Genomic DNA, 26,345 nt, shown 5'->3' on the forward strand with positions numbered 1-26,345 from the left:
GTCTATAAACTGACTGAATATTTTTGAAAGCTGTTCTTTTTATCTATTTCAAACTTAATGATTGTCAGCCTTGTTAAATGCCCAGTTACCCTGTGTTATGTGAAGTATCTCACAGACTTTTCTGATTTCTATTCACTAGTATATTTCCTGCTTTGATTTTGTAACTTTCATCTGGATTTTGAAATAAACATTCACTCTCTTTCAAGCTTCTTGAAACATTTTTATTACAAATCTTCTGTTCTTTCACCTGTTTCTGACGTATTTTGACCAGAAATGAGCATAATGTCTGAAATGAGGAGCTAGCTGATCCGTATAATATAGTACACAGTTTTCATGCTACTTGTTATCATGTTCTTTACATACGTACATAACTTTGCATCTGTTTTCTACATAATATTTAAATGCATGCTATAGCACTCATTATTTAACTGTGTAAAACCCATTCTACCATGTTATTAGACCATTGCTTGTGAATTTAAATTTGTAATATATTTTCCCAAAACAGACAGCATATTTCTGGAGAAAGTTTTCTACTAGAGGGCAGTCTTACACTAGCAATTAGTGGGAATTTTTTCTTGGTACAATTTTTGTTGGTTGAATATATCTAAAAAGGAAAAAAAAAAAAAGCAGTACATATCTATGTGTCATATTTTTGTTTTCATATTTTAATACTGTGAAATATAATATTGTATTTTGTCGTCGCATAGCATTGTTAGCAGGCATTTTTTTGAGGAGTGTATGAGTTTGGTATTAAATGTGATGACAGTGCAACTTAATCTGTATCAACAGGATGTAGAAATACAGGCTTGAGACACCCCATTGAATGGTATAACATTGTTCTGGCAAGTATTTAGTAAGAAGGCCAGAGGCTGAGTGCTGTAAATGCCTCACAGGGAAATCCCACCATAACACATAATCTAAAATTGTCACCGAGTGGTGAAGCACCTTGTAGAAATATTGAAGGAAGGATGAGCGAAGCAATTTACGGAGCATTTGTCTGATGAAAATAAAGATTTCTTCTGTTCTTGTTTAGTTTTTAAAGTGTGGAGCACAAGGGAAATGAGAACTGGAATGTTAACCGTCTCCTCATTTAACAGAGTCCATTTCATTGTCCTCAGATTTTTCTTTTTTTCCACAGAATCTTTGAGAAGGCCACATGCCATCTTTGTTTTACCCTACTTTCTGAGAAGTCTGTGAAACTTAAATGGCAGCTGCATCTGAGATTGTGTGATCATTGTTGTTTAACGCTAACCCCATCAATGCAGTCCTGCACTTTGGCAAGGCAGCATAAGGGAGTTGGAGAGCCACAGGTTGTCCACACACTTTGGGTACCTGCCACAGGTTGTCCACACACATTGGGTACCTCTGTCATGGCCTTGACTCTGCAGGTGGACTCTACAGAGCTTCTGGGAATGGGAAGGAGGAGGTGGTAGGCCAGAAATTAGGAGATTGAGATGTGAACATTTGTTTAGCCTCAACACACAAAAATCCAAGGAAACCTGCTAAATAGCACAAATACGATTTTCTTCTTGAAAGAGGATGGGCTAAACTGAGCAGAGCAGTAGAAGGAAAGACTCTGCAAATTCAAACCTAAACTAATTCTCTCCCCCCCACCCCATTCCACTACTGCTTGATTAATCATATTTGCCCTCTGACCCTATTCAGGAGCATTCACTTTAAATTGCACAACTTTTTTCACTGGTGCTATTTTTAAATGCCTTTAACTATGGGATACCTTGATGATGAATACTGAAGACCAGTATCACCAGTGAGTGAAATGGGAATCCTATGCCAGGATAGTGTCATAGTGACAGTCAGGTTGCATGACTTAATGTGGTGCATTATTAATTGTCCTTGTAATGTGAGGATACATAATTATTAATTCTGCAGTTTTCTTTGCCACAAAGATGGGACAGAGTATTTGTTTTGTGTGACACAAGGCTGGTTGCCTGCCACCAGTAGCTGAACATACCATTGGTAACATGAGAATGCTTTCTTCAAGGATAGGGTGGCAATTTCCCACCCAGTTCAGATTTTATAAGAACTAAAGATATGCCCTAAATGAATTTTCTGGGTGTAGTTAATATTTGGAACAATAATAGTTGTGGGTTGTTGTTTTCAGAATAACTCTTCAGTGGCAACGTGATTTATTTGCTTGTTTGGAATTAGCTTCATAGAAGAAATTCTGAAGGTTTGAAATGTAGGACCACTGTCTAGCTTACCTGAAAAATTGTCCCAAATTGATCGCTATATATTGCTAAGGCTGCCCATTTTTTTTCTATAACGGAGCTCCAATTATGTGTGTGTATATATATGCATTATCTTTCATGATTTCTCATTCGTTGCTTGACCCAAAACTTTCTGTGTCTTAATTATATTTTACAATTACAGAACCCAGGAGACTTCTGAACTTTCCTGAAAGCTAGGTCAGCAGTTGAGGAGCCTGAAGCTTGTTAAGCTTTCTAGTGCATTCATGTATCTGGTAGCTACTCAGAATTTCGTTAAATCTGAATCTTCTGAAAGGAAATCTAAAATAAATCTCTGTGGTGACCGATCATACTCCCACTTGAGGGCTCTGTCCAGTTAAAAGAATAAATGGAGACTGATGTTTGAAAGACCGCTTTGGACAGAATACCGCCAGAGCTAGTAGAAATAGATGTCTTGTTCTCTAAGAGTCTGCACAATGTCAGTGCTTTTGGGAAGAAGTTCAAGCTCTGAAATGTGAAAGAACAACCATGCATGTGCATACCAAAATAGGTAATTGCTTGTTGGCTGCAGAGGTCATCTCAGCTGTGGGAGGAAAAGCAAGGACCTTTTTGTGCTTTTTGTCTCATCTGTGTTCCCTGACTGTCGGCCCTTGTTCATTCTCTGAGTTGCTGCTTTATTTGCACCATATATTTAATTCTCATGGAATTGGTATGATTTTGGAGAATTCATTTCTTTCAAATAGAGCAGCTGTTCTTACTCTCAGGGTGGAGAAAAGGAATTTGTCTCCTCTTGTTTTTAGACAGCTAACAGATTATTCATTGTTATACTTTTTCTGCTAGTTCAAAAGTAAATGAAGCTTTGTAGGAATACATAGTAGTTTTTGGAGACTAATACTTAGGTTACAGTAATGCCTGCAGAACCCAACTGAAGGTTAAGGCCCTAGAGCATCTCACACAGAACTTGTGTGTAAGAGCAGCGCTGTGGTAGTCATCTCCCCTGACTTACATGCTTATAATACCTCTCAGTTACCTAGGACATTTCTGCAGTTGATAGAGAGAAATAAATCTACTTGGGAATGAGATGAGCATAGTCTGAAAGTGCAGGGGAATTTTTTTTTCTCTGCTGAGTATAAGGACAGTTTAGAGAACTGTCTTAGAAGTGTGAAATATAGATGTCTGAACTTAGTTGAACTTGTAGCAACACCCTCTTGTTTAAGAATTACTAGTCAAAAAAGATCAGTGAACTCTAGAAGAACCACTACAGCTGACGTTGCTGTGCTGTGTTCATGTCAGTGACAGCCTGAGAACACAGCTCAGGCCTGTGTGAGTTTCTCTGTCCTAATTTGTGGTGCCTCTTGGCTTAGAGGAAGCAAGTTTTCAATTTCATTTCAGTTTTTGTCATGGACTGTTGTTCTGATCTGTTTTAAAGCTTCCCAGTCTCTTGATGGCACCTTATTTGACTACCAAGTCCACATGAGGCTTGTTCAGTGCAGGACATATAGTAATGATAGTGAATTGCATTTATAACTGTTCTCCTTTACCTTCTGAAAAGCTCTAATACAGACTTTGGTGGGGGCGTGCTTTGGAAAACTCAAGAAAATGAGTGTGTGGGGAGGTTAAACTTGTTCTTAATTATAAGTTTCTGTTATAGTTGGGCATAGAGGGAAGGTGATGACAAAATACCTTCTTCCTCTCGGTGGAAGGTAAAATATTTCCATTTCAGAGGTGTAATGTCTTAATGCTTTTTTCCCCCCAAAGGCAGCACATCTCCAAAGGAATAGCACCTTTCAAATGACATGAGGACATAAGCTCGTGAAGCATTATCCATGGTGCATCATGAGATGGATTTTGGCTGAGGAGCCAAACCCTAAGAGAAGAATGGGAGAAGTAGTTTGATCTACAACTCCCGGGAGGCACAGTGTTGCCATTTTGAAGAAGTGGCTTCAGTTTTCAGCTGAAATACTTTTACTTTGGGATACTTGTTTCTGTTGGAAAAATACTTTACTTTTTGCATGAATAGCAATCTTTTTTTACAAACAGGTTTTTTTAGTCAGTAATCCTGTTATCTGTTAAAAATGGTTTAAGCAGAATTTTACAGCCAACTGTTGTGTGAACTTGGAGGGGTTCTGAGCCCAGAGCAAGCTAGTGCAACTGCCAGTCATGCCTTCAGGGGTGAAGTTTCACAACAGATTTTTTGATTAATTTACCAGATTGGGTAAGTGGGTGGGCCTGGCTAAGGAGCCCCATTCGTAGATGTGTACATTTGTTGGGTTTTCCACCATGATAGGATGTATCCTGTATCATCCTTACTGTGGTAAGTAATCCAGTACTGTAGGATAGTACTCCCTTTTCTCAGCATTTTGGTAATGAAATGAAGAGTGCACTATAAACTGCTGAATTCCTTTTCTTGGAGGAACTTTCCACTGTGCAGATGACTATGTTGTTAACGCAGTGGTTAAGAATACGTTTGAACTTTACTACAGCAGCAGTGTTGTAAGCTTAAGAAAAAATAGTCTTTTATGTAATTTTTATAATAAAGGCTTTTAAATGTGTATTTCAACAAAGTAAGTTATAAGTAATAATGCTCATTCAGCAGTGGATTCTGCCCTTTGAACAACACAAACTTGTGATGGTCTGTATACGTGTTGCTGAAAGAGACATTTTGCGTTAGGTTTTGGATTTTGGAGTTCAGGGCAACAATGAATGACATCTTTTGGATTTGCAAATGACAATTCACAGTGTTCTTCCTCCAGTGTATCTTACTCCTCCTACAGCCGGTGGTTGCCATCTTTGTGGAGCAGCTGGAACAGCAGAAAGTAATAGGAACTGCAGTTCACAGCTCTGTCCATAAGTTTGAAATAAGCAGTGCTTCAGGCATGAGGTGGTGCCATACAGGTAGTCTCTAGGCTATATGCTGGTGCCTAAGGGAGCAGTGTTTGGGTGAATGAAACAAATCACGTCTGTCATCCTAAATTAGACCACAGTGTGACATGCAGATATAATTTTTAAGTTCTTTGACCACAGTGAGATCTAGGTTATGCTTTCTTAGTATGAGATGTTTTGCAACAGTATTGCTTGATGCCTGTCCCTTGCAAAATGATTTATTTCTAAATCTGTATAAGTTCACCCACATCTGACGAGCAAGGCAGCCCCATAAATGCTTCTTTCAGCATAGCTGGAAGAAGGTTCATGGTTAAGGAGAAATGGAGGGGGAAGGGGAGACTGGAAGGACTCTTCCACATGCTGCTGCCAAATATGCTATCATGTGAAGACAGGTATTGTTATGCCTTAAATGCTTCTCTGAAGATTTCTAGGTGGATTTCTCCCAAAAAAAGTTGAGGTTATCTAGGGTATGGCCTCTTGATATTTTTTTCAGTCAGATTGGAGCTTGTGCTGCCCAGAACTTAGTCTGCCTCCAGCCCTAGGTTAATGAGCCCTATCTGAGGATAGGGAACCCTGCCACAAAAACATGGTTTCTGCTCAAATCAGAGCAATAGTTGAGTGGACTTACACCTGTCAGAGGAGACTGTCTAGAGCAGAAAGGAAGAAATACTTGAAAATCCCATCATTGATCAATAACTGATGAACAAATATATAACATTACCACATATACCTTAATTTTAATAATGAGGTCTACAAAATTTACTTTTTTTAAATACTCTGCCTGTATAAGAGTGGTTGCACTGACTGGAATGCTAGAGTTGAGCTAAGATACAAGATCTAAAAGCATACTGTTATACATAGGGCTGTACCAAAACACTTGCATAGCCCTTCTGATGAAAGGGTATGTATCTAGTACCGCACAGGAAACCTTTCAGAGGACTGGGAAGAACTAGGCAGTGAACATGTAAGCTAGCATGAGTGGAGTGCAGCTGATTCCACTTGTGTCTGCCATCCCTGGGGACCTCTGTGCTGTGTTGGTTCCTGGGCTGGCACAGGCAGGGAAAGCCTGATCTGTCCCATTTGCCAGCATGGATGGACCTTATCTACCCGTCATGGAAGTGGGGGTCACATCTTGTTACTAGATGTCAAACTGAGATCCTTTGTCTCATGCCTAGAGGAAAAAAAAGGGTCTGTCACAGAAGTATTAGGTGTTGTCTTGTGTAGAATTTTGGTCTTCATGGTGGTAGGTCCATCATCTATCAGTGATGTGATTTTGTTGAATGCTTTTCTGATGCACACAGTCATTAAGAAATTAACTTAGTCTCACAGTAGTAACTGTACTTGGTTGGTGCATCCTATGATGGCTGTAAAGTAAGAAATATTGCAAGTTCAGCCTTTTTTTTTTCTTTCTTTTTTGAGGAGATTAAGGAAAAGAAAAAAAAGAAAAGAAAATGGTGGGGGTGTGCAGCAAAAATAAGCATGTCTCCTATCTGCCAGAGCTGTACTAACACAGTGGGTATTTCTCCATTTCAGAAAGAAGGTTACCTCTGGAAAAGTTACCTGTGTTTTACCTGCTGCCCTTGTGCCACCAACCACGTCACTCGAGGCTGTGTAATGGTAACCATCTCTTTTCCTTCCCTTTCTTCCCCTCCTGCTTTTCCAGGACATAGATGGGATTAACCTGTACTACTGGTCCCTGTTTGATGGACATGCTGGGTCGGGGGCAGCTGTGGTCGCTTCCAAACTGCTGCAGCACCATATCCTGGACCAGCTGCAGGAGATTGCGGACATCCTGAGGAACACGGCTGTCCTCCCGCCCACCTGCCTAGGAGAGGAGCCTGACAACCCGGCCACCAACAGCAGGACGCTGACGCGGGCAGCTTCCCTGCGTGGTGGTGTGGGGGCCCCGGGCTCACCCAGCACCCCTCCAACACGCTTCTTCACTGAGAAGAAGATCCCACATGAGTGCCTGGTTATTGGGGCCATAGAAAGTGCATTTAAGGAAATGGTATGTATATCTCAGAGCTCTGAAGTCCTTGTTACATACATTAATGAGTTGCATGGCCTGAAAATGAACATTTAGGGATTTTTTCACTTTTTTTTTTTCTTCCCCTACTTAAACACTATCTGAGTGTGGGCAGAACTATTTTAAGAGCCTCAATAGCTTACCTGGTACATCCTTGTGAGGCAGGAACTGCACCCTAAGTCCCAGGCAGCAGCATGGCCGTGTTTGTGGATTACGTGACTCTTAGAAGCTTGGTCCTTACATGTTGTGTCGTCGTGTCATTTCCCCCCCCCCCCCCCCCAAGATAAAAAGTATATTGCAGTAGCAGATTTCAGCATTGTCTGTTACCGTAAGGCTATATATATGGGCATACACTTTACAAAGCCTTGTTGCCCTGCTGGAGCAGCAGCAGACTTGGCATTCCTTGCACCACAGGCCCTTGTTTGTGTTGCTCACAACTACATAAACAGGTCATAGATAGTCACATCAGGAACATAGATGAGGGACAGCATCCTTGATCCAATCCAATGACCTGTAGTTCACGTTAGTGTTGGGGTGGCCCTACGGTCACTACTGTGCTTTGTCAGAGTGCATGTGCATCTCTTGACTGAGGTAGGTTGGGTGGGGGTGCGTGGGGCATGAAGTACATTTCTACCACCCGCTTGACTTGTGTTGCAGCATGAACAACTGGGAGGAAGTCATGGTCCTATGGAAACAGAACACCCATCAATTTCCCTATGGAAGGCAGGTTTTTCTTTTCTGTATTGATTTAGTTGTTCTGTGCCTTCCTCCTTCACTTCTCTATGTTAATAAAGGTAATTCTTACCAGGCAGAGCAGAGTCTTAGCCTGCCAGTGAGTACATGCAGATCAGGTCTTGGGAGATCTGATCTTGTTATTTTTCTTCTTTTTTTAATTGTGTTTGTTGTTTTTAGAAAAGCCTCTTATTTGAGCATAAGGTTTTTTGAACTAATAAGTGTTTCCCAGAGGTTTTATTTGTTGTCTGTAAATAAGTATTTGATCATTGCTTTTCCTGATATATGTGAATTTTGCTTAGTACATGCATCTAATTAGAGACTACAGTTGTTGTTATAACAAAGCAGTGCTTCACTTTGAATTCTGAATAGCAATTATCTTGCTCGGTTGCACTTCCTTCTCCCCAAGGAAGTGCAGGCAAACAGACCCACCAGTTGGGTTTGGACTTTTAGGTCGGTAGGGTCCAGGAGCAGGAGCCTCAGCCAGAGCTTAGGCATCATTCAGCGTGGGGCATACCAGCAGATTTATAGACTCTGGCTGGTGGACTCAGCTGAAATCTGCTAGCTGAAAATAGAGGGTGCATGAAAATCTCCTGTCAGTTAAGCATACTCTTTTCAGAAAGGGAGGACTAGCTTGCTTCTTTCTTTATTGAGAAAGAAGGGAAAAGATGACACTTGCCCATCCACTGCACCCTAGTGGGTTCAGAGCCTGCTTAAGAGAGGGACACTGATCTCATGCTTCAGTTGGGGTGATTTTCAGGCCGGAAGAGTGCCGGGCTCTGAGTGTGTGACATGACTCTCTCTCCTGTTGAAACTGGTTCCAAGTGCAGGAGAGATGAGAAATGAAGTTTCATGGGACTGAAAAGCAAAACTAAGAGAGCTAAAGAAGGGCCATTTCAAGTACTCTACCTTTCTTATAAGAGCAGTGTGTGCATTACCCGTTGCTACCTTCCTGAACACATCTGAGAGAGCTGGGCTGTTACTGCCCTGCTTTATTTTGACTTCGCGCCTCTGGTAGGTGTTCAGAGAGAAAACCATCTTGGCTTATGTCTAGGCACCTGACTGCTTGGGAGGGCTTTTATGGATAGAGTATGACAAATGCAGAAACCCTGGATAATTCACTACAGTTACAGTGCTGGATATTACGTGTACAGGTGATAGTAATCTGTCCTCCCTTTTCCTAAACTGAAGTCCAGATACTATTTTGTTTTCCTCCCTGTGTCTTTGTTCATATGCTACAGATTAGATACCTTAATTCCCACTTTTGCTCTTTATTGGAGGGTTGAAGTTCATTGTCTGTCTTTGCTATATAAATGACTCTGTATCTACCATAATTCAATATAATTTCAGCATTAAGCTTTACATTAAAAGCAAGTCTTATAAAAATGGTCAGATTAAGAAAAGCAATAGATAATTATATCTACTTTAAGCTCTTGGGGGAGTCTTATGCTTATAATTGGTTTCAGCAGAAGAGTATTTTCTTTTGCCTGTGTAAGGGAGAGGTTTGTAAGATCAATACTCTTGAGTCTCATCTATGCTTATAATGATAGATCTTCCCTCCACCTCTGTCTAGCATCCAGCTATTTCTACTGCTAGTGGTCTTTAGGTGAAGATTTTAGGCCCCTTCCATAGCACTTAGTTCATTCAGCTCTATTTTGTACTGGAACGTCATGGATGTTGTTGAGTTAGGTCAGTGCAGTTCAGATGTGCATAATGTATTGAGGGTTTTGTGCCGGCAGAGCGTATCGTTTTACCTGGCACTTGGTGAAAGCTCCTGTTTCTTGGACACGTTGGCAGACTTGGTGTTGTTTCCTGAAACACCCATTGCTGCAAAGGAGCCCTTTGAACTGGTGAAAATGTTAAGTAGATAGATACCTTATTTTTTTAAACAGTCCAGCCTGACAGGTTTATCTAATGATGGTTTTGTCCCCTTTTCCTGGGAGCATTTAGCATGCCATTACTTCTTTTTCCCCCAGCTGCCTTTTGAATTCTAGTTAAGCTCCTCCTGTTTTTGCATCGTCTCAAATAAAATGCAATTCATCCCTTTCAAAAGGCTTTTAATTTTTTTTTTTTTTCTTTATTGGGTATGGTTTCCTTTGGACAGTGCTTGTCTGATAGCTACGTGCAGTAAAACACTGTGAAAAGCTGACACAGATTAAGTCATTGCCTAACTTGAAAATTTAACAATTAAGCTGTCCCCTTTTTGAAGTACTTCTGGACAGTGTTGGAACTGGGATTAGCATATTTCTGTGTTGTGTTCTTAAATAATTTACTGTCCTGTTTAAAAAATAAAAAGTGCTTTATGTCAGTAATTGCCAGGGATCACAATTATTCTAGTTAAAAGGAAATAAACAAGCTCAAGATCTGAATGTATCATAAGTCAAATCCTCTGATTTTTCATCTCTTGAGTTTTAAGATGTGCATTTATAGATTCAATTCTAGGGAGCCAGGAGAGATGTTTCCATGTGCTGGATAGAAGCATCAAACTAGAATCCCTTTCCTGTATTTAACCTTGTATAGATGTATGTGACACAGTGTGTGTATTTTAAAGAAACATTAAGGGAAGAGAGAGCTCCTTTTCCACACTGAACCATGTTCAATTTTGGATGGGAAGAGATGACACAGAACTAGTCTGTATGATTTATTGGAAGTATCAGTTTGTATAGACTGTATAATGATTTTCTTCTCTCCTGATTTTTTTGACTCAGATAAAACCTAGACAGGTACTTTTGCAAGATTTATGCCATTTTAATTTGAACAGTCTTGAGAGAGCAACATAGGTTGTATGGTGTTCCTTTTGAAAAGCTTCCTCTGATTAAATAGGCAGTAGAAATGAGGAAGGTCGAAACAGTATTGCAGGCATTTTGATCCATTTTTGACTGAGGTAAAGCAGGTTTAAGGGGTTCATTCTGTCTTTATGCCTTCTGAAACTTTTTTTTTAAGCAGATACCTGATACTGTGTGTGTAGGGAGTAAAGCTGCTTTCTGTCGTAGCAAGATTGAAATTCTGGAGGAAAGGCCCCTTCTCTGAGGACAGATATAGATGAAAAGGTTACTTTAGTTGTTGTGGTATGCTAACTTGTGGTAATGATGATGCTACAATTTGAATATACCTAGTTCTGTTTTCGAGGTCCTCATTTTCTAAAACTTAGCATCAAACATAGCTGGCATTAACTTTTTATGTCTCCACACTTGCTGCTTTCATGCTGTCTCCCCTTGTCTCTGCATCGGCTGCGCACACGAGCCCACCTGGCTGAGGCTGCTGGTGGCGAGTGTCCCGGCACTTCGTGTGCCCAACACGCGTGGGTCGAGACAGGCGGAAGGAAAAGCTGGGGTGCCACAGCACCCCAAGAGCCGCCAGTTGTCCACAAGGTGGCATGAGCAAGCCGCCATCGAGGGTCTGGGAGCCTCCAACAGAGGGGATGGTAATGGCTTTGTGGCATAATATTCCTCCTTTTGGGGAAGATACTGTTAATTAGCATGATTAATCCTTGCTTTTGCTCTGGGAAGCCCAAGTTTGAGCCTTAGAGAGGTGGGTGCTGAGGAGACCGAAGCGGTCAGGTTGGTGAGGATGGTCTGTCTCAGGGCTGCTTCTATAAGCGGTAGAGAAAGCAACCCCTTCTCTCTGTCACCCACTCTGGAAACATACCCTGTGGCACTTCGTAGTGTCCTCTGCAGGCTTTGCTCCATCCTCCTTGTGCTCCGTCACCCAGGGAGGAGGGGGGGACCAGGGTGACCAGGCATGAGGCAACTCCTTGTGGGCACCCTGCTCCTACCTGCAGCTAGAGGGGGGCAGAGCACTGAGGAAATTAGCAGCTTCCTTGGCATGACACAATAGCCTTTTGAACAGAGGATATAGAAATCCTCTTTTTTTTTGTTTGTTATTCTATCAGGGTCTGCACGAGTGGCACGCACTGCCCTTTGGGCTGAAAGGTGCATCATTTGCTTCTGCCTGGCAGCGCTCAGCTCTTTCCCTGCACGCAGATTGCTATGGGGGCATGGGCTGCGTGCTACAGACAGGACTAGGAAAGAAGCTTAAAAAAAGTTTGCTCTGAAATCTTTCTCCAGGTGGAAAATGAGGAAAGCTTTGCATATATTCAGACTTGGTCGAGAATGAGCCCCTTTATACCCATAAAGGCTTCAGAGGTGTTTTGGAATTTTTGCCCCTGTTTGTGCTGCACTACTTTACCAGAAGCGCTGCTATAAAATGTTGCATTAAAAGCCAGTGTGTCTACATCAGAATGAGTTAGTGGCATTGGTGGGCTTTATTTTATTTTTGTCTATTTTTTTTCCTCAAAGCTTGTTAAGCCATAGGAAAGCCTTCCTTTCCTTTGCTTCCCACCCCACCCCCCCCCAAGTGTCAAACAAAGTGTGTAATATCAAATTAAACATGGCTCTGAATATACTCTGACAAGTTACTGTAGTAAATTCAAATTCTGAACAACAACTAGATGGAAGAGCCCATGAACAGCAATTATTCGAAAAAATTCAGTACACAGATCTAGCTTAAGTCAAGGAAACTCTGAAAATGAGGCCCTAAAGATTATATATCTTCACTTCTATAATGGATGCTTCTGAATTCTGCTTATTGAAAGAAATAAATTTTAATTTTGGCATTCAGCACTTGCAGAGTGTACATATGACAGGGCTGAAACCAGGTGAGGAATTGTACATTGTTTGAAGGTCTCAGAGGATACTTGGAACTGCAGGATGAAGGTTTTTTAAAATTCCTGACAGTGGCTGGAAGATCCACTGTAGTATTTGTTAGTTTAAATTATTCTGATGGTTAGAAACGTCTGCTTCCTTTGAACTGTTCTTTTCAGCTTAATTTAAAAATATATAGAAACCACATGGGGAGGAAAATCAGCTTCTCTATGGCAAGATTAGATAGAGGCATTTATAACAGGCCCATGTCTGTGACCAAAGGTTCTGCAAGATTCGATTTTTAGCTTGGAGGTGTTTTCCTCCTGTTTCTCATCCCCTTTCCCCGCGGCCCCCCGCCCCCCCCCCCAAAAAAAAAAAAAAAAAAAAAAAAAAAAAAGGCAGGGGGAGGGGAGTGGGAGGTGAGAAAAAGACAGACCGCAAGTGTGTGGGAGGGCTAAGAGGGAGCAGTGCGGCGGTGCGTGCAGTTCCCGGGAGCAGCGGAGGGTGGCCGTGTCGGGCAGGCGGCGCCTCGCTGCCCGGTTCCTGACGCAGATGGGATCCTCATGCACACCGCCCGGCGGGGAGTCACACCCTCTGGGACTGGCGCCCTCCGGGCAGCGGGCAGAGCTGCTGAGCATCCCCACCGCTCCTCCGGGTCGCCTCCCTCTCCCGAAATCCGTAGGAAAGAAAGTGTCATCCCTGGCGTCCTTCAACTCTGCAGATTTTCAATCAAATTGCAGCCGTCATGGTTTGCATTTGTTGTGGTGCTTTTCTTCAGATAAATTTAGCTCTAAAATAAAGCTCTAAATCCTATACCCCAAGGCATAGACAATTTGAGCTGTTTGTTGCTCGGTACAAATATGAAAATGGCTGAAGTATAGCTCTGTGTGTGTATGCACAGAGGCAAACATATTCACAATAAAAACCACACACAAGTAGGCAGGGTTTAGCTGAAAAGATTTGCCAGTACATGCAATAACAGTGTTAAATGATGCTCCCTGTTTGAGTCCAGTATACAAGGAAAGACTAGTTTGAAATTGGGATTTGATTCTGGATGCAGGACAGGAGGGTAATTTGTAACATGATGTATTTTAACCCCAAACTAAATGAAGAGGCATCAGAATGAATTCATTGACATATACTTCAATTTTGTTTAAAATATATGGATTGCTGGAAAATAGGTCATTTACTTGTCTTTCGTGTTCTCCAGGCTTTCCTGGGACTACATATATATATATATATATATATATATATATATATATATATATATATATGAAAAAATAAATCTTCTGTATTTTTTCATTCCTGGCCTTGATTTATTGTTGGTGACAGATGTGACTTGTGTTCTCCACTTATATTAAGCAGAGAAGCTTTTTTATCTGTACTGTTTCTTACACTCAGAAACAGTTGGAAGCTAAACACAGGAAGAACAATCTGAATAGGTTCGTACCTCCTTAAATTTGGGCCTGTGCACATGCATAAAAATTAACTCTTTTCAGGACCTCGTAAAAGCAGTGAGGTGAGACACAGGGTTAAATACCGTGGTTCATCCTGGAAAGTCTGTGAATGCCTGATATTTTTCAATAAAACTGTTCTACTGACCTTCCCCCCTCTGCCCCCTTAACAAGTTTAGCATCCACCCATTCCCTGTGTTTCTGAAGGGTAGCCTTGTGGCATAAGTGTGTCTTGCTGTTTGTAAAGGTATATGCTCTGCAATCCTAGTGTCCCTTTTGGATGGCAGGTAGTTATTAATGTCATAGCTAGGTCTCATTAATTATTTCCTGTCTATGTAAAGCACTTTCCAATTATACCACCAGATACCTGTTAAGCTACATTTATCTTTGCCTTCATTGTGATTTTTCCGTAGCAAATTCCCTTGCATCCCTCAGACCTGCCATTTGTTCCTTGGTGCCTGATATTTTCCGGTCTTCTGTCCTGATTTCTCCCCAACATTTTTGTATCATAAGTAATAGATACTCCTTGACTTTCCGTTCTTCTCCCTGACCATGTGGCCATAGCTGCAACAGTAAAGAAAGCTAGTGGGACATGCAGTTTAAGAAAGACTGTATTTTTTTATTTAGAGGAATCTTCATTTTCTGAAATGTTAACTGCAATGCTGTCTTTATAAATCTTTGTTCTCTCTTTCCTGTAGGATTTGCAAATAGAACGAGAGAGGACCGTGTATAATATTTCTGGTGGCTGCACAGCCCTTGTGGTGGTGTATTTATTGGGGAAGCTTTATGTGGCAAATGCTGGTGATAGCAGGTGAGTAAGTGTGGTGTCTTCCCAACTATTTCTTTGCCCCAGACTTTCCAGATTGGGTGTTACGAAGTTCCTTAAGTGCAGACAGTATCGCAAGAGGATTCTGTTTCTTGGCTGGACACTTAACGGTTCTCACGGAAATTAATGCAAATAGCAGTGATAGGTTTCTAGTATCTTGTTGAGTGGTGGTTGCAATCAGGGAGGTTGACGACACTTCTGGCCCTGTAGCAGTTTCTGGATGACTTGATGGTGGAAAGATGCTAAAGAGCTATTGAAACAGAAGAGATGTTTGGTGTGTAGTAGAATTGTGTGTTGAACACTGACAAAGTAACTGCATCTGGAACAGCTGGTAGGGCTGGACTGGTTCAGTAGGAAGTCCTGTGGATCTTGTCTTAAGTCTTAGTCTTGGAACGCTACCTGGTTCTCAGATTTTGATATAATTGAAGACAATAATCTGCAAGCAACTGCTAGTGCTGTAACAGGGAGGAGAGGAGGGAGAGGGGCTATCACAGGTTAAGATTTTTACTGTGTCCTGTTTTAGCTCGTCCGTTTCTCAGAACTGAATGCTGTCATTCAGGGATTGTAGCTTCATTATATTTAGAAGTTGGATGCTTGAAGACTCATGATGAGAAGCTTTTTCTTTGTCTTCTGCTTTAGCTAAAGCTAGGAGCATACTGGAAATCTCTCACTTGCTTTCTTTTCTCTCACTCTGCCCATACCACCATCAGAGAGAGATAATGAGGCTGCTCTTGCAAGACTTTAGACCTTCACATGTTTCTTTTGGCAGTGCTCTGCATAAACAGGCCAGGGAGAATAGTTCCCTGGATGATAAAGGCTGCTGTTGTGTTCTCTTAGTTAGCAGCTGAGAAATTGAAGTCCGCAAAGGTACTGAACCACATTGTCTTTAGGTGAAGATTGCTGTGGTTGTGCATTTATTTCAGGTTTGTGTGCACAACAGTTCGTGTTTGCACTGTGTCTGCACAATGTATTTACAGAGAGTGGTCAACGACAAGATGTTTTGTAGTTTAAACTACAACGTTTTTATTGTCTCTTACCGCTTTAAACTGCGTAGGGAGTCAGGTAAATACTTTGAGCACAAAGTTCCTATTCTTTTCGTGTTAGTGGTTGTTCTTAATAGGCTGAATTTGCTGTTTATATTGCAGATTGCTCACCCAATTCCTCTTGACAGGTGTCATTTGAATCTTTTTCACATCAAATGTTAAATATGCCCTCACAGGGTAGCTGCAAACCTGTTTGAGTAGACCACCTGTCTAGTCATCAGAATAAAATTTCAGATCTCTTGTGATTATATTGGAAATAATCCTGTTTTCCTGTGCTCTTACACTTGAAGTACAGTTGAGTCTCTTCCTGTGGGTTGGCTAAATTGCTTTATTGTCTCTCAAAAGCGTTCTGTGCAAAACTGAGTAGTTGAGAACTTTACTCTTAAATGACTGGCTGCTTCCAGTTCCCTCAGGATTCCTTCTCTGCATTCTGAGAGCAGTGTACGCTCCATTGCAGCCTCTGACACCCAATGGGAAGAAACTTGGTGATGGTGATCTTTAATTAGCCCCTGCATCCACTTTAGTTAAAGCCATTGAGCCTTCAGTAGGCTTTGAATATTCATCAAATTCATCAGAAACATCTCTTCAGAAAAGCAGGAAGAGCAGGAATTAGAAGAGAAGCCATCAGCAAGGCTGGGTCTTGTTTCAACCAGGACTCAAATTTTTCTACCCATTCCTCATATCTTGTAGGTAACAGGGTCCCTCCAGATCCAAAACAGTTTGGTTTTGCACTTTCCAAACGGACCTCATGGAAACCCCCCTCATGCTGGGGAGAATTATCTCAGTTCCCAAAATCTTTCAAATAAGTCCCCTTCTAGATTTTTATAGCTCAAGAAACTAAAAGCTTTACAGTTTCCAATAGCAGTTGATCTGGGCCTCTCTTCCACCAAATCCTCACTTCCCATGTTTCAGAAAGGGAGAAACACAGCTATTGCAAAACATCTAAGTTGTTCCTCATCACTAAAAGGACATTATAGGACTAGAAAAGCAGCTCTAAGGTTGTCCACCTACTGCCAGGGTACGTGCTGCATTCCTGTATTTTTAAGAGCCCAGTCATGTAGCCAAGAAGTTTTATTTGTGTTAGTTGGAAAAATATGTTCTTTTTTGCTGTTTCATGCCTTGCGTCGTCAGCTTAGCGGTTTGTACAGCTACAAATGAGGGTGCTGAGAAATACAGTGAGGAAACTACATTTAAAAAAAAAAAAGTTTCTCTTCTCTTGAGAAGGGTGGGGTTTGTTTTTTCATCCAAACAGGCGACTTGTGTTTGTTGCTGTTGGAAGGAGATGCCGAAACCCTCAGTTCTTCAGTTGAGCTTTAGTTTGAGTTTACCTACTCATTTGTGCCTCTTCTCAGTTGTCCTCTTTCTTCTCCCCTTTCTGCTCCCCCACTGGAAAAAGCCTACAAATAAATCAAGCTACATTTCCCACAGACGAGAAACTGTGAGAAGAGGTTTTGTGCTGCAGGGGTGGGGAAATAAACATTCTAAGTTCACACAAACCTCATTTGTTCTGACTCTGCCCAGAAGAAGGTTAGGGTTTTTTTTTAATTCCAGGCAACTTGAAAACAACAGAAGCTTCTAAAGGTGGGTTTTGAACAGCTTCTGCTGTCACAGGACCAAGGTACGTGCAACAAACTGTTACTATCACAATGAGACTAAGGAAACGCCAAGTGTGAGACTTGAATAATAATGTGCAGTGCAGTGCCAGCTATACCTCAGACTTATGTCTGTGGTATTCAGTTTAACCACCAAAGCTTCTCAAATCTAATCATTTCATGCCACGTACCCTGGCAGTGTTGTATAGCAGCTGTCCTTTTGTAGTTGATGTGTAATTACATCATGAAAAGACTTTAATTACCATATTACTAAATTACCAGCCAGCAATCCTTTCAGGTTCAGCCCTAGCTCGCTTCTGTATGGACTATCAGGCTTCTCAAAGCTGAACACTTTTGGTTGGTGTAAAAGGGAGAAAAAATTGTGATAATTGTAGGTTTTGTTATGAACAATTATTGAGCTTGATGTTATGGCATCACTGATGTCAATGATATAATTAAACTTCTGCTAACGATGCAATCACAGTTCTGTAATAATTACACGTTAACTGCACATGATACCAGGACCTTACTAAAAATGAGGTGATATATTCAGAGCCTGATGAAAACAACTTGGAGGGAGCAGTTTTCATTCTCTAATGGCTTGTCTGATCATTCTTGGACTCTACCATAAATATACCTACTTGTACAGTCAAAATTCACGTCTGAATACTGGCCAAAGCTTTTTCTAATGTTTCTCTCTCTCTCTTTCTTCCTCTCAGTGGTTACCATTGTCCACGCAAGGTTATCTAATTAGGGACTGATAGTGCTGTAGTCATCTATCTAATACATAGTGCTTTTCTGGTGAGCATTGGGCGCTGTGCTTTGCTTACCAGTTTGACATATGCAGTATAGTAACTAGGCCAGGGTCCTGGAATAGTTGGGGGGTTTTATTAAGGAATAGTCTTCTCTGCTCATTCTTTTAAATAGTATTGTTCAATTTTGTATTGCTAAAGTGACTTTTACTTCTAAACTGCTGTAACACGCCTTGTTAATCTCAGTTCTTTTTAGTTTTATGGTCTTTATTAGGATGTTGGTTTATAGCTAGTGATAAAGCAGTAGTAAAACAGGGACTTAATGTTTTTACTGATTACTGCCCAATTATTGTATAGCCTCATGCAACATAACATTTGCCCAGTATCGCTATAGTGACTGTAATGCAGTATGATCATATTAACTATTTTTAGCATGAGCGTTCTTCTGGCTTTCATGTTGTCTAGCTAAGGAGCTGCTTGGAGACTGCAGGCACTGCCATTTTGTGCTGTGCTTGGAGCCATGTAGGGTAGTGGTGCTTTTGTCATAATATGAGAAGCAGAGCACAACAAGTTGGTTTGACTTTTCCATAGGCTCTGAAACACTCACTAAATCTGCAGATGGGTTCTTGGGCTTTTTTGATTTATTGGCAGAACATGGGATCAAAGCAAAGAGCCTGATATTTCGGAGGTTTCACAGACGTGCAGGGTCACTGGATTTTTGCTTTGCTTCGTCAGCTTTTTTAATCGTCTTTTGCCTCTTTGCTTTTGTTCCCTGTGCTTATGTTTTCAGGGCGTATTCACCCTGTGCTTGAATGTGTATCTCCATGTCTAGAATAGGTTTTTCTCCTCCTTTTTGCAAGTGTAGAATTAATACTAAGGCATTTGGGATTGTTAAATGACAGGAGCCGGTTGAGTGAATGTTTTTGGGGTGCTTCCATGTGAGTATGTTAAGCAACTTTATTGGTGCTTCAGGTGCCCAGATGTGGGAGAGTGTTTATAACGCCGACTTCTCTCACTGTAATATAGTGAATTGAAAATTAAATTCTACTTTGTTTACTGTTTCAGTTCTTTCTGGATTTGCTGCTTGTGTTGAATCTCACTACATTTATACTTCCTCCTCTTCTGTCACGGTGCTTGTCAGCTGCTTCCCTCATGCATAGTTCTCATGTAGGAAGTCAAATTTGGGGATTAATCTGCTTTTATGAAGTAAATGAGAGAGGCATGGAGACAGCCGCATATCTGCTGACTGACACTGTAGCTTAAACAGAATTTCACAAAATTCAGAATCAATAATTCAGACCCATTTTTGTTGTTCATGATTTCTGACCTCTTCCTTAAGGAAGTCCAGCAGGGTGATTTTTGCTAGAAGCGCTAACACTGTGTAAGGATGGAAACCAAAAAGTGTTCTAGTATATTACTACTGTAGAGTTAGTTTGCTTTAGTCTTTGGGTTTTTTTAAGTATTTTTAAGGAACTTTAATTTTCTGATTTTTCTTAACTACCCATCTTCTGATCTAAATGGTATATATTTTCCCTGTTTCCCTTGAGTGGTCTGCCTGAGCTGTCTCTGTCTCCTTACATCTGTGTCTGCATAAACAACAATAACTGTGCTTCATACTTAGTACTTAGAGGTCTCTAGAGGGAAGACTAACTCAGTTACTAAGCTTCTCCAGTATTTGGAAAAATGTTCTTTTTCCTGTGTTCTTCTAAAGATGGCACAAAAAGAGCTGCAGATCTCTGAACCACATGCAGGACCTTTTCACCTCGGGACCACACAATCCATGGTGACTTCTCTTTGTCCTCTGAAATTCTTATTCCTCCAAATACTCAAAAGATGCCTTCCAAGAGGTGAGAGCAACACTTATGGATTGTATTTTGGCTAATCTGTGTGCACATCCTCTTTTTAGATTATTATTCTTTGATGGAATCACTTGAAAGTAATAAACGTTTGATCATTTCAGGGCAACAGATAACATAAGTCTGGTTTGCTCAAGAGCCTGTGTAGTGCGGAGGGACTGAATTCAAGACGAAGCAAGTCTCTTCTACACACATTCTCCTTCACTGACTGCAGTTTTGTAGGTGGAAGAGTCTGATCCTGCCTAGCCAAAAATGTTGGAAAAGAGCATGGTATCTTTGTCACACTCAGGAGATACAGCCAAGTCCTATCTCTCTGTTTCCCTGCTTCTTTTCCTTAGAAGCCTGACTTGCAGGCCTGCAGAAAGCACTTCTGCTCCCCTTCTCCTGCCTGGCCTCCTTCCAGGGAGAAGCAAGAGCACAAGATTCATAGGAATAGCAGCAATCTCAGATATTGCAGGATTTTATGATGGGTAAAGCTTTTGGAGGCACTTCAGGAAACACTTTACATGAGGTGTGAAGAAAAGGTGTTGGATCACAAATAAGTTGTTGCACTCGAAGTGCAGTGCTGAGGAAGAGCGTTTTCTAGCGACCCAGTAGATGACAAGTTCCAGGGTACTGGCATGTTGTATCCAGCACTGACTTAGCAGAAATTATTAATTTGGCAGTAAATGTTAATAGGCTTTTGAAGACAAAACAAATGTCCTGCCTCTTCTCCAGACTTGTTTTTCTTGGGAGTGTATGCCTTAGGAATGTTTGTGACAATCTAGCAGGTGTTGAAGTCATTGTAAACATTTTCGGTGAGTGGTAGAATCAGTGAAGTCTTTGGTCCTAACCACATAGATATCATCTACGTATGAAGTCCTTAATGTTCAGGTTATGAGGAAGAAGAGGGATTTTGGCTTTCAAGTAATATCAGTAAACTGGAAAGCCACAGTTCTTTGGTATTAGTTTTCAGGAGTGACGAATTCTGTTAACTTTAATTCTCTTCGGTTTTCAGCCTTTAAATAAAGAAAGAAAAAACGAAACCTAACAAAACTCAAAGAAACTAATAAAGCCAAACAAAAAAAGCTGGTTGCTGCCACTGCAAGTAAAAATTCCCCTGCTGCCTATTTTTATTGGTGAATATGAGCACTGATCAAGGAAAAATTCCCACTGTAATAACATCTTTGTGTGTATGTTGGACATGTAGCCTGTAGAGCTCCTAGTGTGACGCAAGGGTTCAGAGATATAATCTTAATCACTCTTTTACTGATGTATAAAGAGCCTGTGACCTCTAATAGAAGCAGCTTGTGGTATAAGCACATATACCAGACTCCAGATCTCCCAGTGCAGTATCTTAAGCTCAAAACCATCTTTTTAATCTGTGTCTTTGTAGCTGACCACAGAGAGACCTTCAGGTTCTTCATTCTAGTGTTACACGGCCAGGGCCAAGGCACACCATGCAGGCTAGGCACCTCAGACCTCTAGTTCCCATCTGTAGTATGGGAGGAGAGGCAGGGGGAGCACCCCAGTCTTGCTTGGTGAATGTTTCAAGTCCGCTGCGGTCTTTATTGTGTTGGAAAGCTTTTCTTATCCCCTGAATTTCGTGAGCTTGCCGGGCAGCTCAGGCCGTTCAGTCTCAGCAGCAGCTACGTGATGTAGCTTGAGCCCTGTTCCTGGAGCTTTTAGTGAAGGCTTTCCTTGTCAGTTCTGTGTGGGTGAATGAAGCAGGGCTTGGGTAAAAATTCACTGATGCAGAGTGAGCAGAGAGTGTGACTTTTCAGTCTACTTTTACTTCTCAGTCCAGCTTGTTCCAATATCCTGCAGCTGTCACTGAATTAAGCAGAAAAGCTGAGATCAAAGTAGATTGGATGTTTTAGATGCTAAAAGTCATTCTAACTTCCTCAATGGTAAGATGGTGAAGAGCAGAGGGGGAAAAAAAAAATCCATGCTTCTTCCCTCTTACATGGTCAGCCATACCCCAGCCATATTAGCGGCAAAATAAACACTGACTTGCACAGCAATGCCTTCATCCACTAAGCCTAGGTTTAGTTGCCATAGTAACTCGTCCTGGAGATGAATGTGATATCCTGGACAGCAGGGAAAAAGACTTTGATTCCAGAGATACCAGTCCTGAGGCTCAGAGTTGGCCACAGAGACATGACTGCACTTCTTTGTTCATTTCCCTGAGATGACCTGAGTAGTTGGTGGCATGTTCTTAAGCCGTGATACAGAAACGTGGTGGTGTATCATCACTGCAGCCCTGGACTTAGGTGTGTTCAAATGAAGAATACACTGAAATCATCACGGGCAAAATGAATCCCATGAGGGCAGCAAATCTCCAACCAAAAGATGCTGGAACCGATGGCAGGCAATTTTCATGTGCTAACAGTGTGGCTATAAACTGGCTTGTAATAGCTTCCGAGCTGCCAGCTGAAGTCCTCTCTGAAAGATCAGTAAGTTCAGATGTAAACCAACAGGAAAGGACACACAGTTAATTACAGAGAATTTTAGTTTAGTTTACTGGCTTTTGTTTAGTACTACTGTAACCAGAGTAGGCAATACTAGAAGTGTATAGGTAAACATATAAAGTCACCACTGGTTCAGTAGCAAAAGTTACTTTCCTGATTATCAGCAACAAAAAAAAAAGGCATACAGATAGCCAGGGCAATTTCATTAGTGATGGGGGGTGAGAGTTCAAAAAAAATGTATAATTAGCCCTAAAATGAAACACTGCTAATAAAGCCAACTGCTATTAATAACTTCATACTTAGATTGCATCAGACAAGCAATACACCCGAGGACCTAAATTAGAGCAGGGAATTCATGGGAGAGTCCCATGGAAATGGATCTGTAACCTGCCAAAGAGTCACTGAGAACTAGAAGCATGGAGCTCCTGTGGGAAAAAATGACCGGGCAATGTGTCTTCTTCAAGCTGTCTCCTCTGTGGAGAACCTGCAAGCTCAGTATTATATTTAATTTAAAACTGTAGAGTAAGTAGTGATGCAGAAACAACTGAAGTAATGTAGTTACTGTATTGGTGATGGCCAAGTGCTTGGTCACCGTTGGATGCAGTATAGGGCAGAGGGAGGCTGCCAGTAGAAAATCCCTTTAACTGCTACTTACTAAATTGTTAGTTGAATACATGGGATAGAATGTGAAATCAGTTCCAAAAATTCAGATTTTTATTGTTTTGGTGGCAGTAAGGAAGATGTTGACTGTCTCAGGTGTTAGCATAGATAAGAAATAAACCCTTCTGTGGAAACCTATGAATATTATTTTGCTTTGAGAAACAGCTTCTACTTGACCATTCATAATCCTTTAATATAAATAATACAATTAATTTAGTAAAAACAGACCACCAGAATCGTATCAGCAGCCTCATTTTGCCCAGAGGCCTTCTCCACAGAAATCACTAAATAAGCATTAGAAGTGTAAATATGAATGAGTCGAGTAACTGGAAACAACTTAAAGCTCTACACGTGTGTGTGCAGGAACAGCTTGCGTGCTTGTAGGTGCCTCTGTAAGGTGACTTTCAAGGTTTCTTGCAGGGACTGGATTTCATAGTTTCTTTACCTGGTTCTTTTCAAAGGCAGGGGGAGGTTGTTTTGCCACAGGAGAGGTGTAGGTGCTTGGCTCTGTGCTAGTGAGAGGACATGTAAAGAGGCCCTTGAGTGAAATACCTGGGAATGCCTGGTAGGTGTCCTGCCCGAGCAGGGCTGTACCTGGCGGCTGTGCTGCTGAGATGTTAACCCTTGGAGAAGCCGGAGTGGCTGGCAGTCTGCAAAAGGCCTTAGCAGAAATTTGGGAGGATTCTTCATTGTTCCTGCGGGAAATGCTGAAGCACACTCCTGTAGGAAATTACTTTAACCCTGACTTTATGCAATGCTTCACCAACGCAAGTTCTCACACCTTTTATTGGCTGGAGGGAGCCGAAGTTCCCCAAGTGATGAATGAATGTGTCCAAACAACCTGCTTTAACTACAGCATACACAATGAGACTACATTGTTGTGGGGAGAGTGCGTTCCCTGCTAACGTTGCCTTTGTTCAGCTGAAAGAAAAATGATTCAGTGTTTCTATTCTGTCACAATACTTCTGCGGACAGCCTGATGTTTACACTGAAAAATGTGAAAAAAAAACAGGTGGCAGGACTGTTGAGTGACAGTAGATGGAAAATGAGGACAGGTTCTACCCCCTCCCTGGTTTGTTGCTTGTTTTCTTGGTAGCGATGCCGAGTAGGAGTTGGGGCATTTTTGAAACATCGCTTGGGTATTACTGGTGGGAGGCAGCCAGGGCTTTTTTCCGTTGGTGTTGCTGAGGGTTGCTGCTTTCACCTCTTGAGTTTTATAGTGATGGATATGTCATCACTAGGACTTGTTTTAATGCCAGCTAAATGTTATATAATGGTTTGTTTCACTACCCCCAGCCTGCCTTAATTCATAAAATTAAGGAAATAATTTAAAGCCTTTGCACTATAGTTCCACAATTATTGCCAGTGCAGTGGTGTGTTTGTTCACCTGGTTTCTACAGAAACACTGAGAAATGAGTCTACGTGGGACTAAGGAAGAGTAAGTGAAACCAAGGTGCCAGGGATGAGAATGTATTAAAAGTCATCAGTAATTGTAATGGCTGTTAAGTTCCAGTACTTTAGAGAGGAGAAAAACATTTTTTTGAATCTTGTTGTAATCACTTCTTCTTTCACTTCTTAGCAATTAAGAAAAGGTAAATAAGCAAAACTGTTTTGAAGCTCACCAGACATCAGCATTGCTCTTCCTTGGCTTCTTTAAATATATGCATTTAGTTACCATAGTAAACAAGTACCTGCCTAGACTGATTCAGTAGTTCTGAGATTTACTTTTTTTTTTTCCTCAGCTATTTCGTGACACACCTAATTAAAATCTACTGCTTGGTTCCCCTTTGAATGTAATAAAACCCTGCCTTATTCTTTCTGTCAGTTTAATCCTTCTTTCTTTTCCATTGACACATTTCTAATACCTCTTCAGACAGGCCAGACACTTCAGCTTCATCTGTACCGAATCCACAATGCTTAACACCTTTTGACAAAATGGATACATCTCCCTGTGGCTTGGAATTGATACACACTGTCAAAAAGGGTTTTCCAAACGGTCTTTCTTTGTCACCTTTACCAGATTTTTACCCTCTGTTGTAGAAATGTGCAGTTTAACGTTGCATTTCAAATCATTTTTGGCTGAAAAAGTGTGTAATGGAATCAGGGTGTCCCCTGAATACTCGTAACAGTAGGAGATGCCTCTTTGTTTTGAACACCAGAATCCCAATAGACCCATGACAGCAGTGAAATTACACTTTTGACCTTGTTCACTAAAGTGTTTCTTTCTCTGTATGATTAAATGAGAGGAACCAACAATAGCTTCCTCTAAAATGTATGAGTTTCCCTCTGTTTGTTTCTCATAAACTCAGAAAGGATGCTGTGCAATTCTCAGCTGATTGTGTTCTCCACAAAAGAAAAAAAAAGGGGGGGGGACGGGAGGGGGGCGCCACACACACCAAACCCTGCTTGATTCAAGGAGAGGTGGCTGTTTTAACCATATTAAAAATGCAAAAGCAATTCATATATTGATATTTCCTTAAGCCAGTGTTGTTGCTGTATCCTGCGTGTGAGAGCAGCAGTACAACAGTGGCAGATTTTTACCATTTTGTTGCTTCATTCACCACATTTTAGAAGGGGATATAAACTAAAGCACCAAATACTGTTTTAAAGTATCGAATCTGAATATAGAAAATAACCATATACTTAAGGTTTTGTATGAATGCTGAAATACTCAAAAGATCATTTAGCTGATCACCATGGACTACATGGTTATGTCAATTCAGAGGATAATTGTAGTTTCTGTAGACTTACATAGAGCCTTTTAAGATCCTGGTGTTATTTTGCACTTGCATGTGAGTGAGTGGACATAGTCCGCTGCAGGATTTGCTGTGCCTGGCAGTCCTGCCTTATGCACTGAGGCGCTGGTATTGCACTTGCTCCACATTTAGTTGTTCAGGGCATGGCTTTCCTGGATCAGCAAATGCTCAGTGAAGTGGCCAGAAGAGAGATACAAAATCAGATTTTTGTTTCTTCAATTTTAGGCTACTTCAGCTGTGTTTTGGGGACTTTTTTTCCCAGTATGTTCCTGTTTTCTGAGAATATTTATAAGCTTCAGATTAGTGAACATACTTTCTTTGTCATGCAGAGCATGTATCTGAAACGCAAGGGCAAGTATGATCCTGTAGTTTGTGTGGGTGGGCTCAAAAGAGGGAAGAGGAGTCGGTGAAATCTATAGTTTTCAGAAGGGATCAAAATAAGTGACTTAATGGCCCTCGTGGCCT

General features: G+C 41.2%; 1 protein-coding gene across 1 annotated transcript in view; it reads left to right on the top strand.

Annotated features, from left to right (window-relative positions):
- Nucleotides 1–26,345, top strand: part of PPM1H (protein phosphatase, Mg2+/Mn2+ dependent 1H) — a 140,294-nt gene that overhangs the window by 69,397 nt on the left and 44,552 nt on the right. Inside the window, exons 3-4 of the mRNA XM_074902970.1 lie at nucleotides 6,754–7,098; nucleotides 14,644–14,756. Coding sequence (XP_074759071.1) covers nucleotides 6,754–7,098; nucleotides 14,644–14,756 — 458 coding nt within the window. The remainder of the gene's footprint in view (nucleotides 1–6,753; nucleotides 7,099–14,643; nucleotides 14,757–26,345) is intronic.

Source organism: Athene noctua, chromosome 3, assembly GCF_965140245.1.
Source record: "Athene noctua chromosome 3, bAthNoc1.hap1.1, whole genome shotgun sequence".
In the NCBI taxonomy this organism is placed as follows: Eukaryota; Metazoa; Chordata; class Aves; order Strigiformes; family Strigidae; genus Athene; species Athene noctua.